At 47.1% G+C, this 17,711-nt stretch overlaps 4 protein-coding genes across 7 annotated transcripts; 2 read left to right on the top strand and 2 right to left on the bottom strand.

Annotated features, from left to right (window-relative positions):
• Window positions 1–3: 3 nt before the first annotated feature.
• Window positions 4–5,545, bottom strand: CG33017 (uncharacterized protein). 3 transcript variants are annotated; one of them, NM_001299553.1, is made up of 3 exons: window positions 5,018–5,545; window positions 1,123–4,954; window positions 324–1,069 (listed from the first exon to the last, which is right to left on the bottom strand). In NM_001299553.1, the coding sequence occupies exons 1-3, from the start codon at window positions 5,345–5,347 to the stop codon at window positions 1,065–1,067; spliced, it is 4,167 nt and encodes a 1,388-aa protein (NP_001286482.1). In that variant the 5' UTR covers window positions 5,348–5,545; the 3' UTR covers window positions 324–1,064. The 3 variants fall into 3 exon arrangements, with proteins under 3 accessions (NP_001286483.1, NP_001286482.1, NP_788375.1); NM_001299554.1 differs by having other exon boundaries at window positions 4–4,954; NM_176195.3 differs by having other exon boundaries at window positions 324–4,954.
• Window positions 5,546–5,687: 142 nt separating this feature from the next.
• Window positions 5,688–10,699, top strand: Khc (Kinesin heavy chain). Its single transcript, NM_057242.5, has 4 exons — window positions 5,688–6,320; window positions 7,406–7,865; window positions 8,004–9,883; window positions 9,955–10,699. The coding sequence occupies exons 1-4, from the start codon at window positions 6,174–6,176 to the stop codon at window positions 10,393–10,395; spliced, it is 2,928 nt and encodes a 975-aa protein (NP_476590.1). The 5' UTR covers window positions 5,688–6,173; the 3' UTR covers window positions 10,396–10,699.
• On the bottom strand, window positions 10,700–13,007 carry csul (capsuleen). 2 transcript variants are annotated; one of them, NM_057836.4, is made up of 6 exons: window positions 12,537–13,007; window positions 12,033–12,492; window positions 11,806–11,971; window positions 11,583–11,745; window positions 11,006–11,517; window positions 10,700–10,940 (listed from the first exon to the last, which is right to left on the bottom strand). In NM_057836.4, the coding sequence occupies exons 1-6, from the start codon at window positions 12,910–12,912 to the stop codon at window positions 10,785–10,787; spliced, it is 1,833 nt and encodes a 610-aa protein (NP_477184.1). In that variant the 5' UTR covers window positions 12,913–13,007; the 3' UTR covers window positions 10,700–10,784. The 2 variants fall into 2 exon arrangements, with proteins under 2 accessions (NP_477184.1, NP_725552.1); NM_166158.2 differs by having other exon boundaries at window positions 12,033–12,477.
• A 32-nt stretch (window positions 13,008–13,039) lies between these two features.
• fidipidine lies at window positions 13,040–15,375 on the top strand. Its single transcript, NM_079036.5, has 7 exons — window positions 13,040–13,242; window positions 13,298–13,506; window positions 13,568–13,697; window positions 13,754–14,056; window positions 14,123–14,481; window positions 14,538–14,651; window positions 14,717–15,375. The coding sequence occupies exons 1-7, from the start codon at window positions 13,159–13,161 to the stop codon at window positions 15,303–15,305; spliced, it is 1,788 nt and encodes a 595-aa protein (NP_523760.1). The 5' UTR covers window positions 13,040–13,158; the 3' UTR covers window positions 15,306–15,375.
• Window positions 15,376–17,711: the final 2,336 nt, after the last annotated feature.

The following is a 17,711-nucleotide window of genomic DNA, read 5'->3' as shown; positions in this document are numbered from 1 at the left end:
AACGCATCGCTTGATTGTGAACCAAGTGTTCAATCCAAAATGAGCTACTCATCTAACCCTTTCTACCAATTATAACCAGCCCACTACTATTCACAGATCCCCAGATTCAATTGGCCATCAGATCGTTTGGCTACGCCTCAATGATTTCAAAAACGATCATAAATTAATTACTCAACAGTTCATTGATAGGCGTACTTCAAGTTTTGGTCTAACCCCGAACGATTCCGAAACTGCGAAGCCACCACAGTGGGCGGTGTAGCGTGACACCCCTGAACTCCTGGCCAAAACTCCTCTCATTGAATAAAAAAGGCAGCTGAGTCCTTCGGCTTCGGTTGGGTGCTGTTTTTTTTTTTTTATGACGAGAGGGCGAGTTTGTGTGAGGACATAACAGCTATGGATTGATCACCGATGTCCTTTTGGGTTTCGTAGGTGGCGTGGGTGGCACGGGCTTCACAACGGTATCTTCGTTGGGCACTGTGATGTGCTGCACCTCCACTTCGCCCTTGCTGAAGGAGTTTTTCGATGGCCGAAAGCCAGGATCCGGCGGATGCAGGACAATAACTTCTCGATTGTGATCGCTGAAGCTCAAGTTTCGAAAGGGATTGCTGGTGAGCAGCAGGGTTCTGTTCTCCTTCAGAATGGGAGCATTAGCTTTGTGGGATGGACGAAGTACTGGTCTCCTTGGCCTTGAAATCGGTCTGGTCATAAGAATGCGCCGCATCCTTCTGGGTGGATATAATGCTTCTCTTTCTCTGGCATCTGGCTTTTGAAGCACGGTGTTCCTGTGGAGATGCTCTTTGATGATGCCCAGCGCTGTGCTGGCCAGCACTGGTGGAATCCTAAAGGAGCCCAGTATGGAAAGGCCACCACTCGCCTGGGATTGCAGAGGTGGCTGGGATCGGGTCGCGGTCGCCGAATCGTCCCAGGACATGCTCTGAAAGCCGGAGCACTGCCTTGGGCAGTGTAGCTGCTTCACAGACTCCTGTCCTGGGGCCTTCCGGTGGCCATCGGGTGTTCCAATCGGCTTCTTGGGCACCACAAGCAGGTACTGATGGTTGTTACCTTCATCCTGTAACTTGCAAATAAAATAGGCGGCAGAATTTAGATCAAAGGGCAACTTGCTGTTGGCAGCTGCATGAGTTTCCATTGTTCTCTTGGCGGCGTTCTGGGAAGGACTTCTAGTCGTCGTTCGTCTCTTGACCGGCTCTCCTGGCTGAATCTTCGTAGCTCCTGTTTGGCGAACGGGGCTGGTGGATCTCGATTGCACTCTGGGCGATATTCCAGTTTTGGCGCGGATATTCTTCTTGGCGGATGACGACTGGTTTTCACTGGTGGTTACTAGCTTTGTCTTGCCCTCCTTTTGTTCCCTCAATCTGTTAGAGGCATCTAATGATTTGGGTACCATAACCGTTGGTTCTGCAGTTTTCTTGGCTTTTCCAAATGACTGCATCTTATGTTCTTTGTCTTCCACTGATGTGCTTAGATTTATGCATATACTGCCAGCCTGATTTCGTTTCTCCGGCACAGTTGACTTGGGATCTTTCGGATCACTTTCCACGTCGCAAATACAATCATCGTCAGAGACTGGGCTCACGATACTGTTATGATTAGCGTTCCTGTTGTCGTTCTTGGAATATTCACCTACGTCGTGCGTTTTATTTTTAATGTCTATATCATATGCATTATTAGGATTTTGTATTTCTTTTATATCCCTATTTGAAGGACGAGTTTCCGGTGCCCTGTCACTATTCCTTGATTCATTTCTTCGGGATTCGGTAGTTTCGGATCTTCTGGATCTATCTTGTTTTCCATTGTTGGCAAGACCTGATGACCTGCGATCATTTCTACTCGACCGAGAGTTCCTATTTGCTGTTGCGTGGGGGATTTCTTCATCGCTGCAGAAGCAGTCATCCTCTGCTGAATCGTATAGATCAGCTTCTCTGGAATAGGATGGATTCCTTTTCGTTGTGATATTGTCTGCATTACGATTTCGATTAGTATCTATGCGCTCTGACTTATTGTAAGGCATATCCTCGCTCTCCGAGTTATCATACTTCGAGGGCCGTTTGGGTCTTCTTGAAGATTCTCTTCCATTGTACTCCATTGGAGCATTTCGATTTCGAACGGTAGCGTTCTCCCTTCTAGGATAGGCATCATATGGATTATTGGCATCATATTCATCCGATTCAAAATCGTCACAATAACAATCCTCTAAAGTATTTCCATGGTTTCTGTATTTGTATTCAGTTCGGTAATCTTCACGAGGTCCTTCAGCATATCTAGAAGGTGAATTTCTGTGCTCTCGTTTGGAGTACTTGTTTGGCTTTCCTATAGAAGTACGATATTCAGGATAATTATCACTGTAGCGATTGTTATATCTTCTCTGTCCATATTCATTGTAATCTGAATCATAGTCAGGATCTTCTCTTCTTGGTTTCCTATACTTATCGCTTTCTCTTCTATAGCTTTTTGCGGTATCTTCATAATCATCGTTTTCCCGCGATCGCCTTCTTGGTGAGGATTCACTCCTATATCTCCTTGCTATTTTTTCCTCCTCGTCATTCTCTTTAGAATAAGATCGATCGCTATGTTTTCTCGACCTGGCCATATTAATTTCCAAGGAATCGGCATATGGACAAGTGTCATTATTGCATGGATTATCATTATCTCTTCTTTTGGAACGCGGATTCGTTCCATTGCCATGTCTAGAGTACTCATTTTCCCCACTATTTCTTGTTCGACGTTCGGATTGGTATTTATTTTGCCTAGATGTAAAGACTCCAAATGGACACGTTTCGTCATTGCAGATTTCATCGGATCTTCTTTTGGATCTTTTAGTTTCTTCATTTGATTTTCTCTTTGTCCTAAAATTATCCTCCCGGCCATGACTACTGGATCTTTCTCTGGGAGCCTGCTGCTCTTCTTCATTGTAAGTATTTCTCAAAGGACTGCTCCTCCTAGACTTGGAGGTTCGTTCATTATTCTCCTCGTAGTCGCGATTTCTTGAGTTCCGAGCTACTCCTTCTTCTCGGTGTTTTGGACTAGGACATTTTAAATGGGGACATTCCTTAGGATCACGACGATCATACGCGGGACATGCCATTAACTGGGAGTCATCAGTTTGAAGTTGGAAAACTTTTTGATTTTTCGCTTCATCGGCATTGTCTTTTCTTCGTCGTGGGGGAGGTGAATCTTCATAATTGGAATTATGGTTATTACCAACTTCATCATCTTTACGAGATCGCCTTTTTGAAGGACGCTCCTCGTTTTGATGGCGTTTATTAACTGGGCAATTATCATCCTCACATATATATTTCTTCTGGTCAGGACGATCTGGACCGTCCCTGCGAGATCGTTCCTCATTTTGAATCCTTCCTTGGTTGTAATTGGAACTTTCGGATCCGTAGGATCTTCTTCCTAAGTTGGATCGTTCACCTTGATCATTCGATTTTTGCACGGTCTTTGATTGAAAATCCTCTGGCATCGATTTAGTTTGCTCAGTTGGGATAAGATTCTGTCCAGATTGCTCATGCTTTTCTAATGCACTAGCTTTTGAAGAATATGTCTTCATTGGGTCCTGAGGTGGCGGTGCTGTGGCATTGCCTTTTTTGGCTGGCTGAAGCGGCCGAGTTGCCTTTTCCTGATTCCAAGACTTTGAAGGCGGTGCCATGGGCATCTGGGATGGGTTAGTAGAGGCATCTGGGGACTGTGCCTGTACCCACACATCTGTGGGCGCATCCTCCGCATTGATGCAATACACATGCTGTGGCTCCGGATACATAGATCGTCCGTAGTCATTCAGGTAAACCGTTTCATCATATGGAGCGTCTGGTGGAGCTGATCGAGAATAGTTCCTGGCATTCTGATCGACATGATGCGGTTGGTAGTAGTTACCGTGGGCGGGAGGCACAGTTTGATTGCAGTAAATGCACTGGCATCCATGGATATTGCAGCGCTGAACGTCTTGATTTACTTGGTTATAAGTGCAGTAACAACAGTTCGGAACTGGATGGCTGGTGTTATAGTAAGTTTGATCCGAAATCGGTTGAGTGTTGCTGTGTCGATCGGTGGTAGGATTGTTTGCATTGTTCGACAAAGTCCGATCCCTATACTTCTTCTGCAACAGCATTACGTTTAACTGATCCTCGCCTGACTGGCGGCGATTCTTCGTACAGCCGCAGCTTTGATTCCGAACGGAGTCTCCATCGTCGGAGTAACTGCCGGGTTGATTCTGTTGCTTGGCCAACTGGTCTAGAAGTCTCCCGCACACGGCATTATTATTTCGCTTCCAGCTGTCGCAGCACGACTTCTGATTGTCCTCGCCGATTACTTTACGGAACCTGGGCTTCCACTCTCCGCGTTTTTGGGAACATAGTCTGGGACCTGGCCATCTATCGCTGCGTATACCATTGCCGACGGACTCGTAACCATCCCAGTTGTCAGCACCGACGTACACATCATTTTGTTGCGTTTGCGATGAACGCTTTTCTGGGTTGTCTTTCGTGGGACATGAACATGGTTTCCCAGTTCGATACTGTTTGCTATCACTTTTTTGGAATTTATTTGACTGATCCTGTTCCTGATACCGATTAGACATCCTTGGGTTGGTACTGCCGCTTTCTCCGCCTTCTAAAGAGCTCTTACTTCCGAATTGAGGACGACTGCTTTGACCTCTTAGCTCGCACGCTTCACAAGGATCTTCGTCTTCCTCTGGCTTGCAACGAACACAGTACGCAGTGGGATACCACCGATCATTGCCGGACGTAGATCTTTCATGGTGCACACCTAAGAACTCTTCATTTGGTGGCTCAGGCTCTAGAATCATCTTGTAGAAGGTGTACCCGCACCTGGTTTCACTGCAGCTGGGACTTAAAAAAGCTAGAGGCGATATGAATGTGTCCTCCGAAAAATTGGGTGGGAAATGTCCTTCCTTAATGGGACAGTTAGCTTCCTCCTGTGTAAAAATAGAAGATAATGGTTCACTATTCAATATCCAGTGCAAAAACCATCCACTCACCTCCAAGTTTCCCAAGAAATGCAAGTCCTCGAAGTAGGAGTACCTTGGACTATAACTATAACCCTCAATTTGACTATTTCGGATGGCGGCCAATTCCTTGGAGTAGTAGTGCCGCAGACCGAGCACCTGCAGCTCCACCTGGTCAGGAGTCAGGCCGCAGTTCATCCGCCGGGTGATTTGTCGCCAGGCGTCATCCTTCGCAGAACCACTATGGAAACCAGGTGACTTTGGATTCCAGAGGCACTCGTTCGATCGATAAAGTCGGATGAGCTTCTGCGTCTTCTTCAATCGCTCCAAATTCAAATACGACGTAATATCCTTCTGTGCCATCGTGCCCCTCTGTTCTCCACAATCCTTTCCAGCGACTCGGTGATCAATCTTCCATAGCGTTTTCCTATTGAACCTACAGAGGTTGTATGCCTAGTTTGGAGCTATATATTGCGCCCAAGCCGAAATATTTGGACAGGAAAAACAAAAGTGACAATAAACAAGCAATTTTGAATAATTTTTGAATGATTTTTAAACGGTATCGCTTAATTAGGAATATTATATGCCGTTACCATTTTCAAGATCTGCAGGGTGTCTCATACATTCGAAGCTTTTGAGAGTATTAATTCAGTATTATTGTGCAATTAAATGGCGATTGGTATTTAGCTGGGCGAGCAGAACGGTCACACTGGCGCACAGTAGCGAAAATAATAGTCGAATAATAAAATAGTTTTGAGTGCAACTAATTCCGACCTACTAACGTATGCGAGTGCATTTAGCGGCTGCACTTAATCATTCCGGGCAAAAAAGTGCAAAACAGTACGACGCGGAGCAGTCAGAATCGAGGTTGCGCTCCAGCGTTATCGCCATTTGACCAATTCAACTTTTGTGTCTGGTATAACCACAAAATTTTCACTGCATCTTCTTATTTGAGCCGCCCCCAACCCAATTTTCGCGAGTGTGTCGGAATCAGCAGAGAATCGGAACAAAAGGGGCCAAACGGAGTACCAGAATCGGCACAAGCAAACAGTGAACAGCAGATAGTGCGGACGATAGCGAGTCCGTTGATTATCCACGTAAACAGTGAGCTGCATGCGCAGAGGTCGCGCCCAGAGCTGCAGAAATCCAACAATCTCCGCCAGAAAGATCTATCTCCGCCCTGTAAGCAATGTCCGCGGAACGAGAGATTCCCGCCGAGGACAGCATCAAAGTGGTCTGCCGATTCCGACCGCTGAACGACAGCGAAGAGAAGGCCGGCTCCAAGTTCGTGGTCAAGTTCCCCAACAATGTGGAGGAGAACTGCATATCCATAGCGGTATGTGTTCCAGATCTATAGTTTTCGCCAGCCCCCAGTGCCTTTTCCCTATGTGTTATGCATTAATCTCGGCGTGCCGCGCCATGACGTCATGCCTATTAGCGTACATTACCCTTCCCCAAAATTGCCGACCAATTGGAATGCCAGGCGATAAAAAGAGAGAGGCACTAAAGTTACCCATGAATAATTGCACAAAACAAAACTAGATGTACATATACATGTATATGATGAAACCAACTAACTTTACTCCAAATCAATATTGCTTTGCACCAAATTGATTTTCCCCCAGTCGAAAAAGAATAGGGTGTGTAAATCGAAAGAAGCGCGATGACGGGGTGGAGAAATGCCACCCACTAGACGGTTTTCTGCTAAAAGCGGGTGTTCCATTCTTTTGGGCCGCATAAATATGCGCTTTTCTAGTTTCCAGTCCGCCTTCAGTGCTTACCTCACTTACATTTCCACACAAACACATACACACATTGACGGTAGCCCCCGCTCCACTTCCACTCCCCTGTCCGCGCGCCAATGAGTCATGCACGCAAAGCATACAAAAAAAAAAAATATGAGGAAAAACAATAAGAGCAACTTTGGAGGCAATGGAATTTGGCTGTATTGCTTTTATGCCACATGAAATGTTATTGCTTTGTATGCTATGCTGAATTTCCCGCTTTTCCGCCAGGTGTAATCCGTCATATTCCTGGTAAAGCTTGGGCAATTGAACCAGTTCCAAAAAAGTCAGCACTAATATAGTGCCTCCATACACAGACATTATCATTACGCTCTCTCTCTCTCTCTGACTAACTCTATCTATCTCTCTTTCGCTGTGGCTTTCTTCTGGCGCTCGTTATTCACTATTCTTCCCCCTTCCACTTAACATGTCTTAATGCTCATAATTACAATCTGCTTCGCGGCCATGCGTTGAAAATGATTCAAAGGCAGTCAGCGGGAAAAGATCGGGGACAGGGGGAATGAATCTCCGAAAGAAATTTCACCGCAACTGACACCAGTTTATAGCTAATGTAACTGGCTGCTATGTACTAAAGAAAAAAACACATTATACTAAACCTAATCTCCATCGTCTGCAGGGCAAGGTGTATTTGTTCGACAAGGTCTTCAAACCGAATGCATCCCAGGAGAAGGTCTACAATGAGGCGGCCAAGTCCATTGTTACGGATGTCCTGGCCGGGTACAATGGAACGATATTCGCATATGGTCAGACGTCCTCCGGAAAAACGCATACGATGGAGGGCGTGATCGGGGACTCCGTAAAACAGGGTATCATACCACGTATCGTCAACGACATTTTCAATCACATCTACGCGATGGAGGTGAACCTGGAGTTTCACATCAAGGTCTCCTACTACGAGATCTACATGGACAAGATTCGAGATCTGTTGGACGTCTCCAAGGTGAACTTAAGCGTGCACGAGGACAAGAACCGGGTGCCGTACGTCAAGGGCGCTACGGAACGGTTCGTCTCGTCGCCGGAGGATGTTTTCGAGGTGATCGAGGAGGGCAAATCCAATCGTCACATCGCTGTGACAAGTGAGTACTAATTAAAATCGATGGTCAGGACCATTTCAGCCAAACAAGTCTAGGAGTTATTCCAGCATTCGCTCTGACCTCGATTGTAGTGTTTCATGTACCAGATCATCTTTTATAACGATTTATCCATCCTTTCAGACATGAACGAGCATTCTTCGCGATCCCACTCAGTATTCCTTATCAATGTGAAGCAGGAGAACCTGGAGAACCAGAAGAAACTATCCGGCAAACTCTACCTGGTGGATTTGGCCGGTTCCGAGAAGGTTTCCAAGACTGGAGCGGAGGGAACCGTTCTTGATGAAGCCAAGAACATCAACAAGTCGCTGTCGGCCTTGGGCAACGTAATTTCAGCCCTGGCGGACGGAAACAAAACGCACATCCCCTACCGTGATTCCAAGCTCACGCGCATCCTGCAGGAGTCGCTGGGAGGCAATGCACGCACAACCATCGTCATCTGCTGCTCTCCAGCCAGTTTCAACGAATCTGAAACGAAGTCAACGCTGGACTTCGGTCGTAGAGCCAAGACAGTGAAGAACGTGGTCTGCGTTAACGAGGAGCTTACTGCCGAGGAATGGAAGCGACGCTATGAAAAGGAGAAGGAAAAGAACGCCCGACTAAAGGGTAAGGTGGAGAAGCTGGAGATCGAGCTTGCGCGCTGGAGAGCGGGTGAAACTGTTAAGGCGGAGGAGCAAATCAACATGGAGGATCTCATGGAGGCAAGCACGCCCAACCTGGAAGTGGAGGCAGCACAGACGGCGGCGGCCGAGGCCGCTTTGGCCGCCCAGCGAACGGCTCTCGCCAATATGTCCGCATCGGTTGCCGTGAACGAGCAGGCCAGGCTGGCTACAGAGTGCGAGCGTCTCTACCAGCAGCTGGACGACAAGGATGAGGAGATCAATCAGCAGAGCCAGTACGCCGAGCAGCTCAAGGAGCAGGTGATGGAGCAGGAGGAACTCATCGCTAACGCTCGGCGTGAGTATGAGACTTTGCAGTCGGAGATGGCGCGAATCCAACAGGAGAACGAGTCCGCCAAGGAAGAGGTTAAGGAGGTGCTCCAAGCTCTCGAAGAGCTGGCTGTAAACTACGACCAGAAATCCCAGGAGATCGATAACAAGAACAAGGATATCGATGCCCTCAACGAGGAGCTGCAGCAGAAGCAGTCTGTGTTCAACGCCGCCTCCACAGAGCTACAGCAGCTCAAGGACATGTCCTCACACCAGAAGAAGCGCATCACGGAAATGCTAACCAACCTACTGCGCGACCTTGGCGAAGTGGGCCAGGCCATTGCCCCCGGCGAGTCCAGCATTGACCTCAAGATGAGTGCTCTGGCTGGCACGGATGCCAGCAAGGTGGAGGAAGATTTCACCATGGCGCGTTTGTTTATCAGCAAGATGAAGACGGAGGCCAAGAACATTGCCCAGCGATGCTCCAACATGGAAACACAGCAGGCTGACTCCAACAAGAAGATCTCCGAATATGAGAAAGATCTGGGCGAGTACCGGCTACTCATTTCGCAGCACGAGGCACGCATGAAGTCGCTGCAGGAGTCGATGCGGGAGGCAGAGAACAAGAAGCGCACGCTCGAGGAACAAATCGATTCGCTGCGCGAGGAATGCGCCAAGCTCAAGGCCGCCGAGCACGTTTCCGCCGTTAACGCCGAGGAGAAACAGCGGGCTGAGGAGCTGCGCTCCATGTTCGATTCTCAGATGGACGAGCTACGCGAAGCCCACACCCGGCAGGTGTCCGAGCTCCGGGATGAGATTGCCGCCAAGCAGCACGAAATGGACGAGATGAAGGATGTCCATCAAAAGCTGCTCTTGGCGCACCAACAGATGACGGCCGACTACGAGAAGGTGCGCCAGGAGGATGCCGAGAAGTCCAGCGAGCTTCAGAACATCATCCTCACCAACGAGCGTCGGGAGCAAGCGCGCAAAGACCTCAAGGGCCTGGAGGACACGGTGGCCAAGGAGTTGCAGACGCTACACAACCTGCGAAAACTTTTCGTTCAGGATCTACAGGTAAAGTTTAAGCAATCCTATCTATTATTGCTACGTACAGATCTTAAAATGTATTTCCCTTGTGCCAACAGCAACGAATCCGAAAGAATGTCGTAAACGAGGAGAGCGAGGAGGACGGTGGATCACTCGCGCAGAAACAGAAGATTTCCTTCTTGGAGAACAACCTCGACCAGCTGACCAAGGTGCACAAGCAATTGGTGCGGGACAACGCCGATCTGCGGTGCGAGCTGCCCAAGCTGGAGAAGCGTCTACGCTGTACCATGGAGCGGGTGAAAGCTCTGGAGACAGCGCTCAAGGAGGCGAAGGAGGGCGCAATGCGGGATCGCAAGCGCTACCAATACGAGGTGGACCGCATCAAGGAGGCGGTGCGACAGAAGCATCTGGGCAGACGTGGCCCACAGGCACAGATCGCCAAGCCGATCCGGTCCGGCCAGGGTGCAATCGCCATTCGTGGTGGTGGCGCCGTTGGAGGACCATCCCCGCTGGCCCAGGTTAATCCTGTCAACTCGTAGATCCAATCACCACCTGTCGCCGCCCAGTTCAGCTCCGCTTTAAACTAAACTAAATGGATTACGTTATACATACTTAACATAACTGATAATTGCCTTCGCTTAGATGAGATGTGTCGCGATCATGTGCAGCGCTTTAAATATACATACATATAATTTAATTAAATAAATGAAAGGAAACCGGAAATTAACTAAATTTTACAAACCGAAAATAATAAAACCCACAGATATGTAAGGACATCTATATACGTTAAGAGTATTTATAAACTTTTCAAACATAAACCTAAATAAAAGTCGCAGACAAATTAAGGTCTCTTTAGTTTGATTCTTATTGCAGTTCAAAAAAATTATGCCGATTATTTGGCTATTGGTTGTTATTACATCGTCTGCTGTTACAATCGCATGTTGTAACCTGTCCCGCGTGTGTTATGGTGCTCCCAATCGTCTGGAGAATTGACCACCTGCCATTCGTACCACACTTTGGTTGCATCCACGCATCGCCAAAACTGGATGGATATAGTCTGTCCCTCCCTCAGAGTTCTTGGACGCTGAGTAGTAAAAATATATATTAATGTAGCAGTTATCAAAGGCTAACTAATCACATCACACGTACCGTTGCGAAGAACATGGGGAACCAGGAGAACATGCCAGGCGTATGGGTCAGAGGATTGATGCTTAGGCAGATGTCCTTGTACAAATGGGTATCAAAGTATCCGCCGATTCCGTGCAGCACGCAATCTTTATTGACTTTAAATGAAACCGTCTTGCAGCGAGTATTGTCAATATTTTCCGCTCGATTAGGATGTACGAATTCAAACAGAGCCTGCGGCTCGTCAATATGGTAAATATTCTTTAGCAGCGACACATAGCCGTAGTCGAAGGCAGGATAGGTTGGTAACAATTGGCAGACATTTTGGTGCAGCACTGCTGACATCAGTGGATTAATGTAGGAGGTGGATTTGTAGGGTATACTGATTCCATCCGGTTTGAGCAGCTTCAGTGCTCCATCAAGGCACTCGGGCGAAAGTTCATTATCGCCAAAGGAACCAAGTAACTCCGAAACCATGATGTCAGCCAGCTCTGGAGGGGAAAAGTCCCGCATGTCCTTTGAAAAAATGTGAACATCTGAAAGATTTGTTGCGGATTAAGACTGGATTAAAGCAAGGTGTTTTTTTTTTTCTTATTCTTACCCTTATCGGCCCAAAGCGTTTTAACCATGTTGGAGAGGGTGCGGATGGCATTGGGATTCTTTTCTATGATGTAGAGGCGAACTTTGCGCTTCGTTAACTCGGCAGCATTGAAAACAGCTCTCGCTAAAGGACCTCGTCCTCCACCCAGTAGCATTACAACTGTCTGTAGGTTTGAACATACAAATGTTAATATATATCTTATAGGTGGAGAAGAGCACCATACCAGTTTCGTTTTAGCCTCCGCAGCGCTTACTCGATCCAACAGGGCCGCTTGTACGGCATCCTGATAGAGTTTGTATTTGACAGGATCAGTTTCGAATACCTCATAGGTATAGGTGTCCAGATTATCGCAAAGAGGCTGCAGTGGAATTTCCAGCATGTTTTCATAGCTAATGAAACAATTTAACAATTTGTATTGGATAATTGACGAATCTAATGCGTTCTACTAACCTGTTTAGCATGTGCTTATCGCAGTTATCATTAATTAGCTTATTTACGTAATCCGCGTACTGGCACAAAGCCTTATCGTTGGGATTTGTGGAGATGATGATGTTGGCCCGTACCGAGATGAAGTGCCCGACGATGAGCTGCCACTCCTTCTTCAGCACACAGTAGTTGGAGCGGTTTCTGACGAACAGGGAAGACGGAATGATGATTGCCTCGATTGGTTCGCCCAACCAGCGACGCACTGTTTCCTTGCTGGGTCGATCAGCATCGTTTAGCTCTATCACAACCTTCACTTTGGTGCTGTGTTTGGTGACCATGCGCAGGTTATTCCACCAGTTCCACGGGTCATTCGATTCCGCTTCAGCCACCTCCTCGGCGGTGGCATCCTTTCGGTGCTCGAATGTGGCCAGTTCTGGATTGGTGATGGGCACTTGGATGAACCAGTTCCCTGAAGGAAAATCATCTAACAAACAATTTGAGAATCCGCTTCGGTATCTAGATGCTTACCCTTTGTTTTGGCCAGCACAATGGAGGCCAGATTCTCGTTTTCCGGACCGCGCAGCCGTACCATCAGGTTGCCCACATTTTGCAGGTGCTCCGCCCAGGCCACGTCCCTCATGAATACCTCCTTTGCGTGTTCGCGCAGCTTGTCATTCGGCGAGTCCACATTCACGTCGGACATGGTAAATATCACCTTGGAATTCCAGTCGCTGCCGCTCAAAATTGTGGCCGGATATGTGGGATCCGATTCGTGTGGTTCGAAGGGCAACATATTGGCGTTGATAGAGGTGGAAACCACATTATAGTTGTTCGCGAAGGCCTTCTCGATTAACTTGGGTATGCTATTAACACCCTCCTGGTGCAGACAGACGTAGTAATTCATCTTTCAATCCGCACACCGCCTCTTCAAAAAGTCCAAAAAATGCGGTGACCGGCAGCAGTGTGACCGTCTGCGGCGGCAATTCAAATGGAACGATTGGTGTGAACGCAAGGTAATTGCCGAAAAATCACACATTTTAGCCAATGTTGTTGACAATTTTTGTGTCGTTTGCCAATTTTTGTGTTTTCCCGACTTTGTAAGATAAGCAATAGCTTTCGGGCCTTAAATAGCATGTAATTGTGATTGTTCATGGCTAACCGCGATGTATTCTCAAAGATCCTGCCAAATGTCAAGTTGGGCACCCGCTACGACGAGGATGGGCGTGAAGTTCAGGTGAGTGCATCCCATCCAGCCGGGAATCCCCAGCTCAATTTGATTTCCATTGCAGGTGGAGCGTCGCGAGGACTCGGATGCCACGGCCAAGGAGCAGGACACCTTCGACATACTGGTGGCAGCCGGATATTATCGTGCCCGCATCAAGGGCTTATCCGCATTCGATAAGGTTGTGGGCGGTATGACTTGGTGCATCGAATGCTGCGACTACGATGTGGACGTGGACCTTCTGTTCCATGAGAGTCTGTCCATTGGACAGAAGATGTAATGTATATCATTGATGGCTTAAGCGCATATCATCATTTATATATCCTTATATCTACAGTGCCTTGGTGGAGAAGATCGTAGCCGTCCTGATTGACATGAAGTGCCCACACAGCCTGGAACCCCATCAAGTGCAGGGTCTGGAATTCTTGGCCATACATCCCGTCATCCAGTGGCTAGTTAAGACCTCTGTGAGTAGTCGGAATAACGTACACCTTGTACGATTTAATGGAAACTCCTTATTAAGGTGGAAAACCGAGCGGAGCGTGGGCAGCGCTTGAAGAGATTTGCCATCGGCCAGTTTCATAATCACTATCAGTACAAAAGCGACAAGGACAATCTCACTAAAATACGCCTGGCCTCCACAAACATTAAGGCTATACAGGATCTGTACGGCCCCAGGAGGCAGTACGAACGCCAAGAAGCTCCTGATGATGATGATGATGTGTCCAGGGTGCGTCTTACTCTTTTAGAATACGGAGATCCAGGACCGACCTTTAGGAGCAGCGCTGAAAGAAAGGCGGATCGGGGTCCTGGAGAAAAAGATGAGGTGGGTATTAGTTTAAGGTGCGAAATATTAATATATATATATGTACAAGCTTTCTTTATTTTACAGCTCGATCTGGAGGAGTATCTTCGCAGCTTATCTCTCATCAAAGATGACCCGACGGGCACTCAAAAGCGCATTGATCTCGATCCTACAGCACGGCAAGAGCTTCAACAGCACTATGCTGAATTCAAGCTGGAAATGGAGACGGATGCCCAAGAGTTGAAATCACAAAACCAACAAAAACGTCTCGAGGCGGCCAAAATTGCTATGGAACATAAGATTAGACGTTACTGCAAGGAAAACGAACAGCTGCAAGATGCTGAAAATGAGCAGAAAGAAAAGACCAAGGAAGTGGAGGACCAATTGAATACCTTAAATACTGAGCTCAAAGCACACAAAGATACACAGGATAAAGCAGATCCAAAGTGGGTTTATTTAAACAATATATAGTATAGTCTTTTAATTGGATGTATATTTTAAGGCTCCTCGAAAAAATACAGAGTTTGCTGCAACAACATGAAGAGCTGAAGAAAAGCGAGGCGGAATTCAAGGAATCTTGTCGCACCGATTTGGCCAATCTACAGCTGCAAATCGAGTAAGTTAGCATTTCATTTTCGTATCGAGGACAATAATTAATTATTATTCTCTTGTTTTTCAAAGTGACCTGGAATCATTTAGTGCCCAAGACGCGGAAGCACAAGCCGCAGCATTGGCCGGTGAGGAGCAACGTCTGAAGGAGCTGCGCCTGCAGTTGGCCAAGAGAAATCGCGGAATTGTGGCCATCGAACGAAAACTTGATGCCATTCCTGATCGCACAGAGCTGGCCCAATACCAGAGACGTTTCCACGAACTGCACAACGAGATGAGCGGCAAGCATCTGGAAACCAAGCAATATTACACCCTGTACAACACACTCAACGACAAAAAGCGCTACATGGAAAAGGAACTGGCCCTACTTAACTCCATCTGCGAAGCGTACAACGAGGGTATGATGAGTCCGCACGGCCGCGAGGACTTTATCCGCCAGTTTGAGTCCATCGTGGACGGCGTTAAGAGTGCCCAGGACAAGGTGCGTCACAAGTACAACGAGGAGCGGATGCGTCGCGACGAGCTGAACGAGGAGCTGCAATCGCTGCTGGAACTGCAGCGCCAGTATGCTCTGGCTGTCAAGCAGCTAACCCGCGAGTGCCAGCGCTGCGAGCAGCTGCAACTGCAGCTCAGGTCAATTAGGGGCAGGACCCAGTCCTAGCCCATTTTAACTATTGATTACTAAACACGAAACACTCTTAGCGTATTCGTTCAATAAATTATAACGCCCCAAATAGCCGTGCAATTATCCGGGAATCCAATCAAGCAATCCAATGTGTTAGCCAAGGATTTTCTTCAAGCTCGATTCAAGTGCGCACATTTGTCAAGCTCAAGTTCGACCTTTAGCTCTCTTTTGATTCCCATATATTTCACGTTCCAACATATTCGAGTATTTATGGAATTCCTGTCAGTGCGCTGGGTCAGCACTTTATTTCCATATAGCGCGCATGCACATGGTACTCCTAGCTAGCACCTAGAGAAATTTGCGTATTTGCATTGCTGCCGCCAGCACACTATATTCCATTCCATTTGGTGCTCTAATTAATATGCGGCCCGCTTAGTGGCATGCCGAGCAATCAGAGCCACTTCAGGATCCCCATGGTCCAGGGAACTGCAGCTGCTGCTTGCGGTTAATTAATGTCCTTGCACCTTAACATTGAATTCAAGCTGAGCCAATGCAATTACATTTTATTGCGTGGCAATCAATTCCATTCAACAAGTGACATTGAGACGGGCAGCACGAGCATGAGCATGAAAAAAGCGTAGGAATTGCGGCCAACTTCCTGTCGCATTCGTCCACACAGCCTTCGTCCATTTGGCCAAGATGAATTTGCACCGTATGACAAATACTTAAAGCGCTAGACCTTCGGCAAAGGTTAAACCGAAGTCCTTGGCAGACATTTAACAACTAAGTTTATGAGAACTCTGCTCCCGGCTGCCAATGCCTGCTCATTCCACGACCAAATCGGCCTTATCGAACTGAAAACAGAGCCATATAGAGTCAGTCAGGCATTCCGCCCATCTTACTACAATATATAGCCAGTATAAATATGTGTAAAATGGGTGTTGGTGGGTTGGGTGGTTCGTAGGTTGGGATTCCCTGACTCCGGATAAAAGTGAAAGCCAGCGATGGTGGCTATATCCCCGTATCCCGCGTTTCCTCATTTGTATTTGCTTTGGCAGCACGCACACAAAGGCTGAATGGGAATGGAAATGGGATCGAATGGGGATTGATTGGGGATGCGACAAAGGGGCCACGCACATGAGCCTTGACAAAAGTCAATCAGCATATTTGCTCGATTGGAGGGAGCATGCCAAGCGGATAATCGATTCGCAATGTGTTTGAATAACAAATTACTGGAAATTGTGAATGCGAGAGTCATTGTAGCGACGACCCCAGGCACACCTACATAGTTCCAACGAATATGGAGTACTTTTTCGGCGAAATCGATGGATTAAAATGTATATGCAGCTGTCAGTGTTCGCCGGATTTTGATTCCCAGCAGCCCAACATCCTGTCATCTTGGAAATCCCGATGCCACTTGTTGGCCTCTGCCATCTTGTTTGGTGAGTGAACTTGCGACTCGAACTATTGAACTTTGGGCTCAAACAATGAACTTTCCATACTATTTGCTCCTTACAGACTCTTCAGCGTACACTTGGAAAAACTATCGAAATTTTGGTTTTATAATAGAACTTGAAGTTGTTGGAAATATTGAAGAAACTTGTTATAGCTTAACTTTCTTGGACTTATTTTCTAAAAATTCTACAAATATTTCTAGAAATAAAAATTCCCAATAACCCAAGTACCTTTAGTTTTCAAACCATTACTTGATATTAAACATTTTATTTTACTCTAAGCTGCTTACCTAGGAATTTGCTGAGTGTAATAAAACCAAATGCAATAAACTGGGAATACACAGATGTTCGAGCAAAACTTTATCCCCCCATTTCAGCCACGTAAGTGAGGGTGCAAGCCAATGGGGCAAGCTCGACCAAATAATGTTCTGGCCAAGTTTAATCTAATTTCTGTGGCATGTGAATAATCGTGCCGAATTAGTTGTGTTCGATTTGGTCAGATGTCAGTGCACCTACATATAGTGTCAACAAAGAAAGAGGCTCCCATCCACATGGTGGTATCCATCTGCTTGGAGGACAACATGTGTGGCAGACAAGTTTAAATCACGGCAGAACAAAAAGCGAACACTGCATGCATTAATCAACTTCAGCAAATGAACTAAGCTAGCTCCGGGGCCGAAACCTAAAACGGCACTAGGAATCAATGACCCTGACCCCAGAAGAGCCCTCATTCCCACATTACCCACGACCCTCAATTTGTCAATGTGTCAATGTGATCAACCGAAACGAGCATCGGAGCATTGATTTAATTAATTTATGTTTCACGGGCCTGGCAACAGCCGACTCGTTGAAACTCTGGCCAGGATGCCGGCCATTTGGCGTCCTGATGGCCACCCAGGACATATTCAACAGGTTGGCCAGCTTCCGTGGCGTATGGAGCATGGAGCGTTGAGCTTTTATGCGGGAAAAGCTCAGCCGAGCCGAAGGC

The sequence above is a fragment of the Drosophila melanogaster genome, chromosome 2R (assembly GCF_000001215.4).
Source record: "Drosophila melanogaster chromosome 2R".
NCBI classification, from domain to species: domain Eukaryota; kingdom Metazoa; phylum Arthropoda; class Insecta; order Diptera; family Drosophilidae; genus Drosophila; species Drosophila melanogaster.
Note: the sequence above shows the minus strand (reverse complement) of the source record. Positions and strands in the feature narration are given on the sequence as shown.

Bases quoted from the DNA above. Each gene is read 5' to 3' on its own strand.
- csul (NM_057836.4), bottom strand. From the start codon at position 12,912: ATGAATTACTACGTCTGTCTGCACCAGGAGGGTGTTAATAGCATACCC. The intron at 11,972-12,032 runs GTTAGTAGAACG...TTGTTTCATTAG, and splicing joins GATAAGCACATGCTAAACAG to CTATGAAAACATGCTGGAAA. The intron at 10,941-11,005 runs GTACGTGTGATG...TTTACTACTCAG, and splicing joins TCCCCATGTTCTTCGCAACG to CGTCCAAGAACTCTGAGGGA.
- fidipidine (NM_079036.5), top strand. From the start codon at position 13,159: ATGGCTAACCGCGATGTATTCTCAAAGATCCTGCCAAATGTCAAGTTG. The intron at 13,507-13,567 runs GTAATGTATATC...TTATATCTACAG, and splicing joins CTGTCCATTGGACAGAAGAT to TGCCTTGGTGGAGAAGATCG. The intron at 13,698-13,753 runs GTGAGTAGTCGG...CTCCTTATTAAG, and splicing joins AGTGGCTAGTTAAGACCTCT to GTGGAAAACCGAGCGGAGCG.
- CG33017 (NM_001299554.1), bottom strand. From the start codon at position 5,347: ATGGCACAGAAGGATATTACGTCGTATTTGAATTTGGAGCGATTGAAG. The intron at 4,955-5,017 runs GTGAGTGGATGG...ATTTTTACACAG, and splicing joins ATTTCTTGGGAAACTTGGAG to GAGGAAGCTAACTGTCCCAT.
- Khc (NM_057242.5), top strand. From the start codon at position 6,174: ATGTCCGCGGAACGAGAGATTCCCGCCGAGGACAGCATCAAAGTGGTC. The intron at 6,321-7,405 runs GTATGTGTTCCA...CATCGTCTGCAG, and splicing joins AGAACTGCATATCCATAGCG to GGCAAGGTGTATTTGTTCGA. The intron at 9,884-9,954 runs GTAAAGTTTAAG...TTGTGCCAACAG, and splicing joins TTTTCGTTCAGGATCTACAG to CAACGAATCCGAAAGAATGT.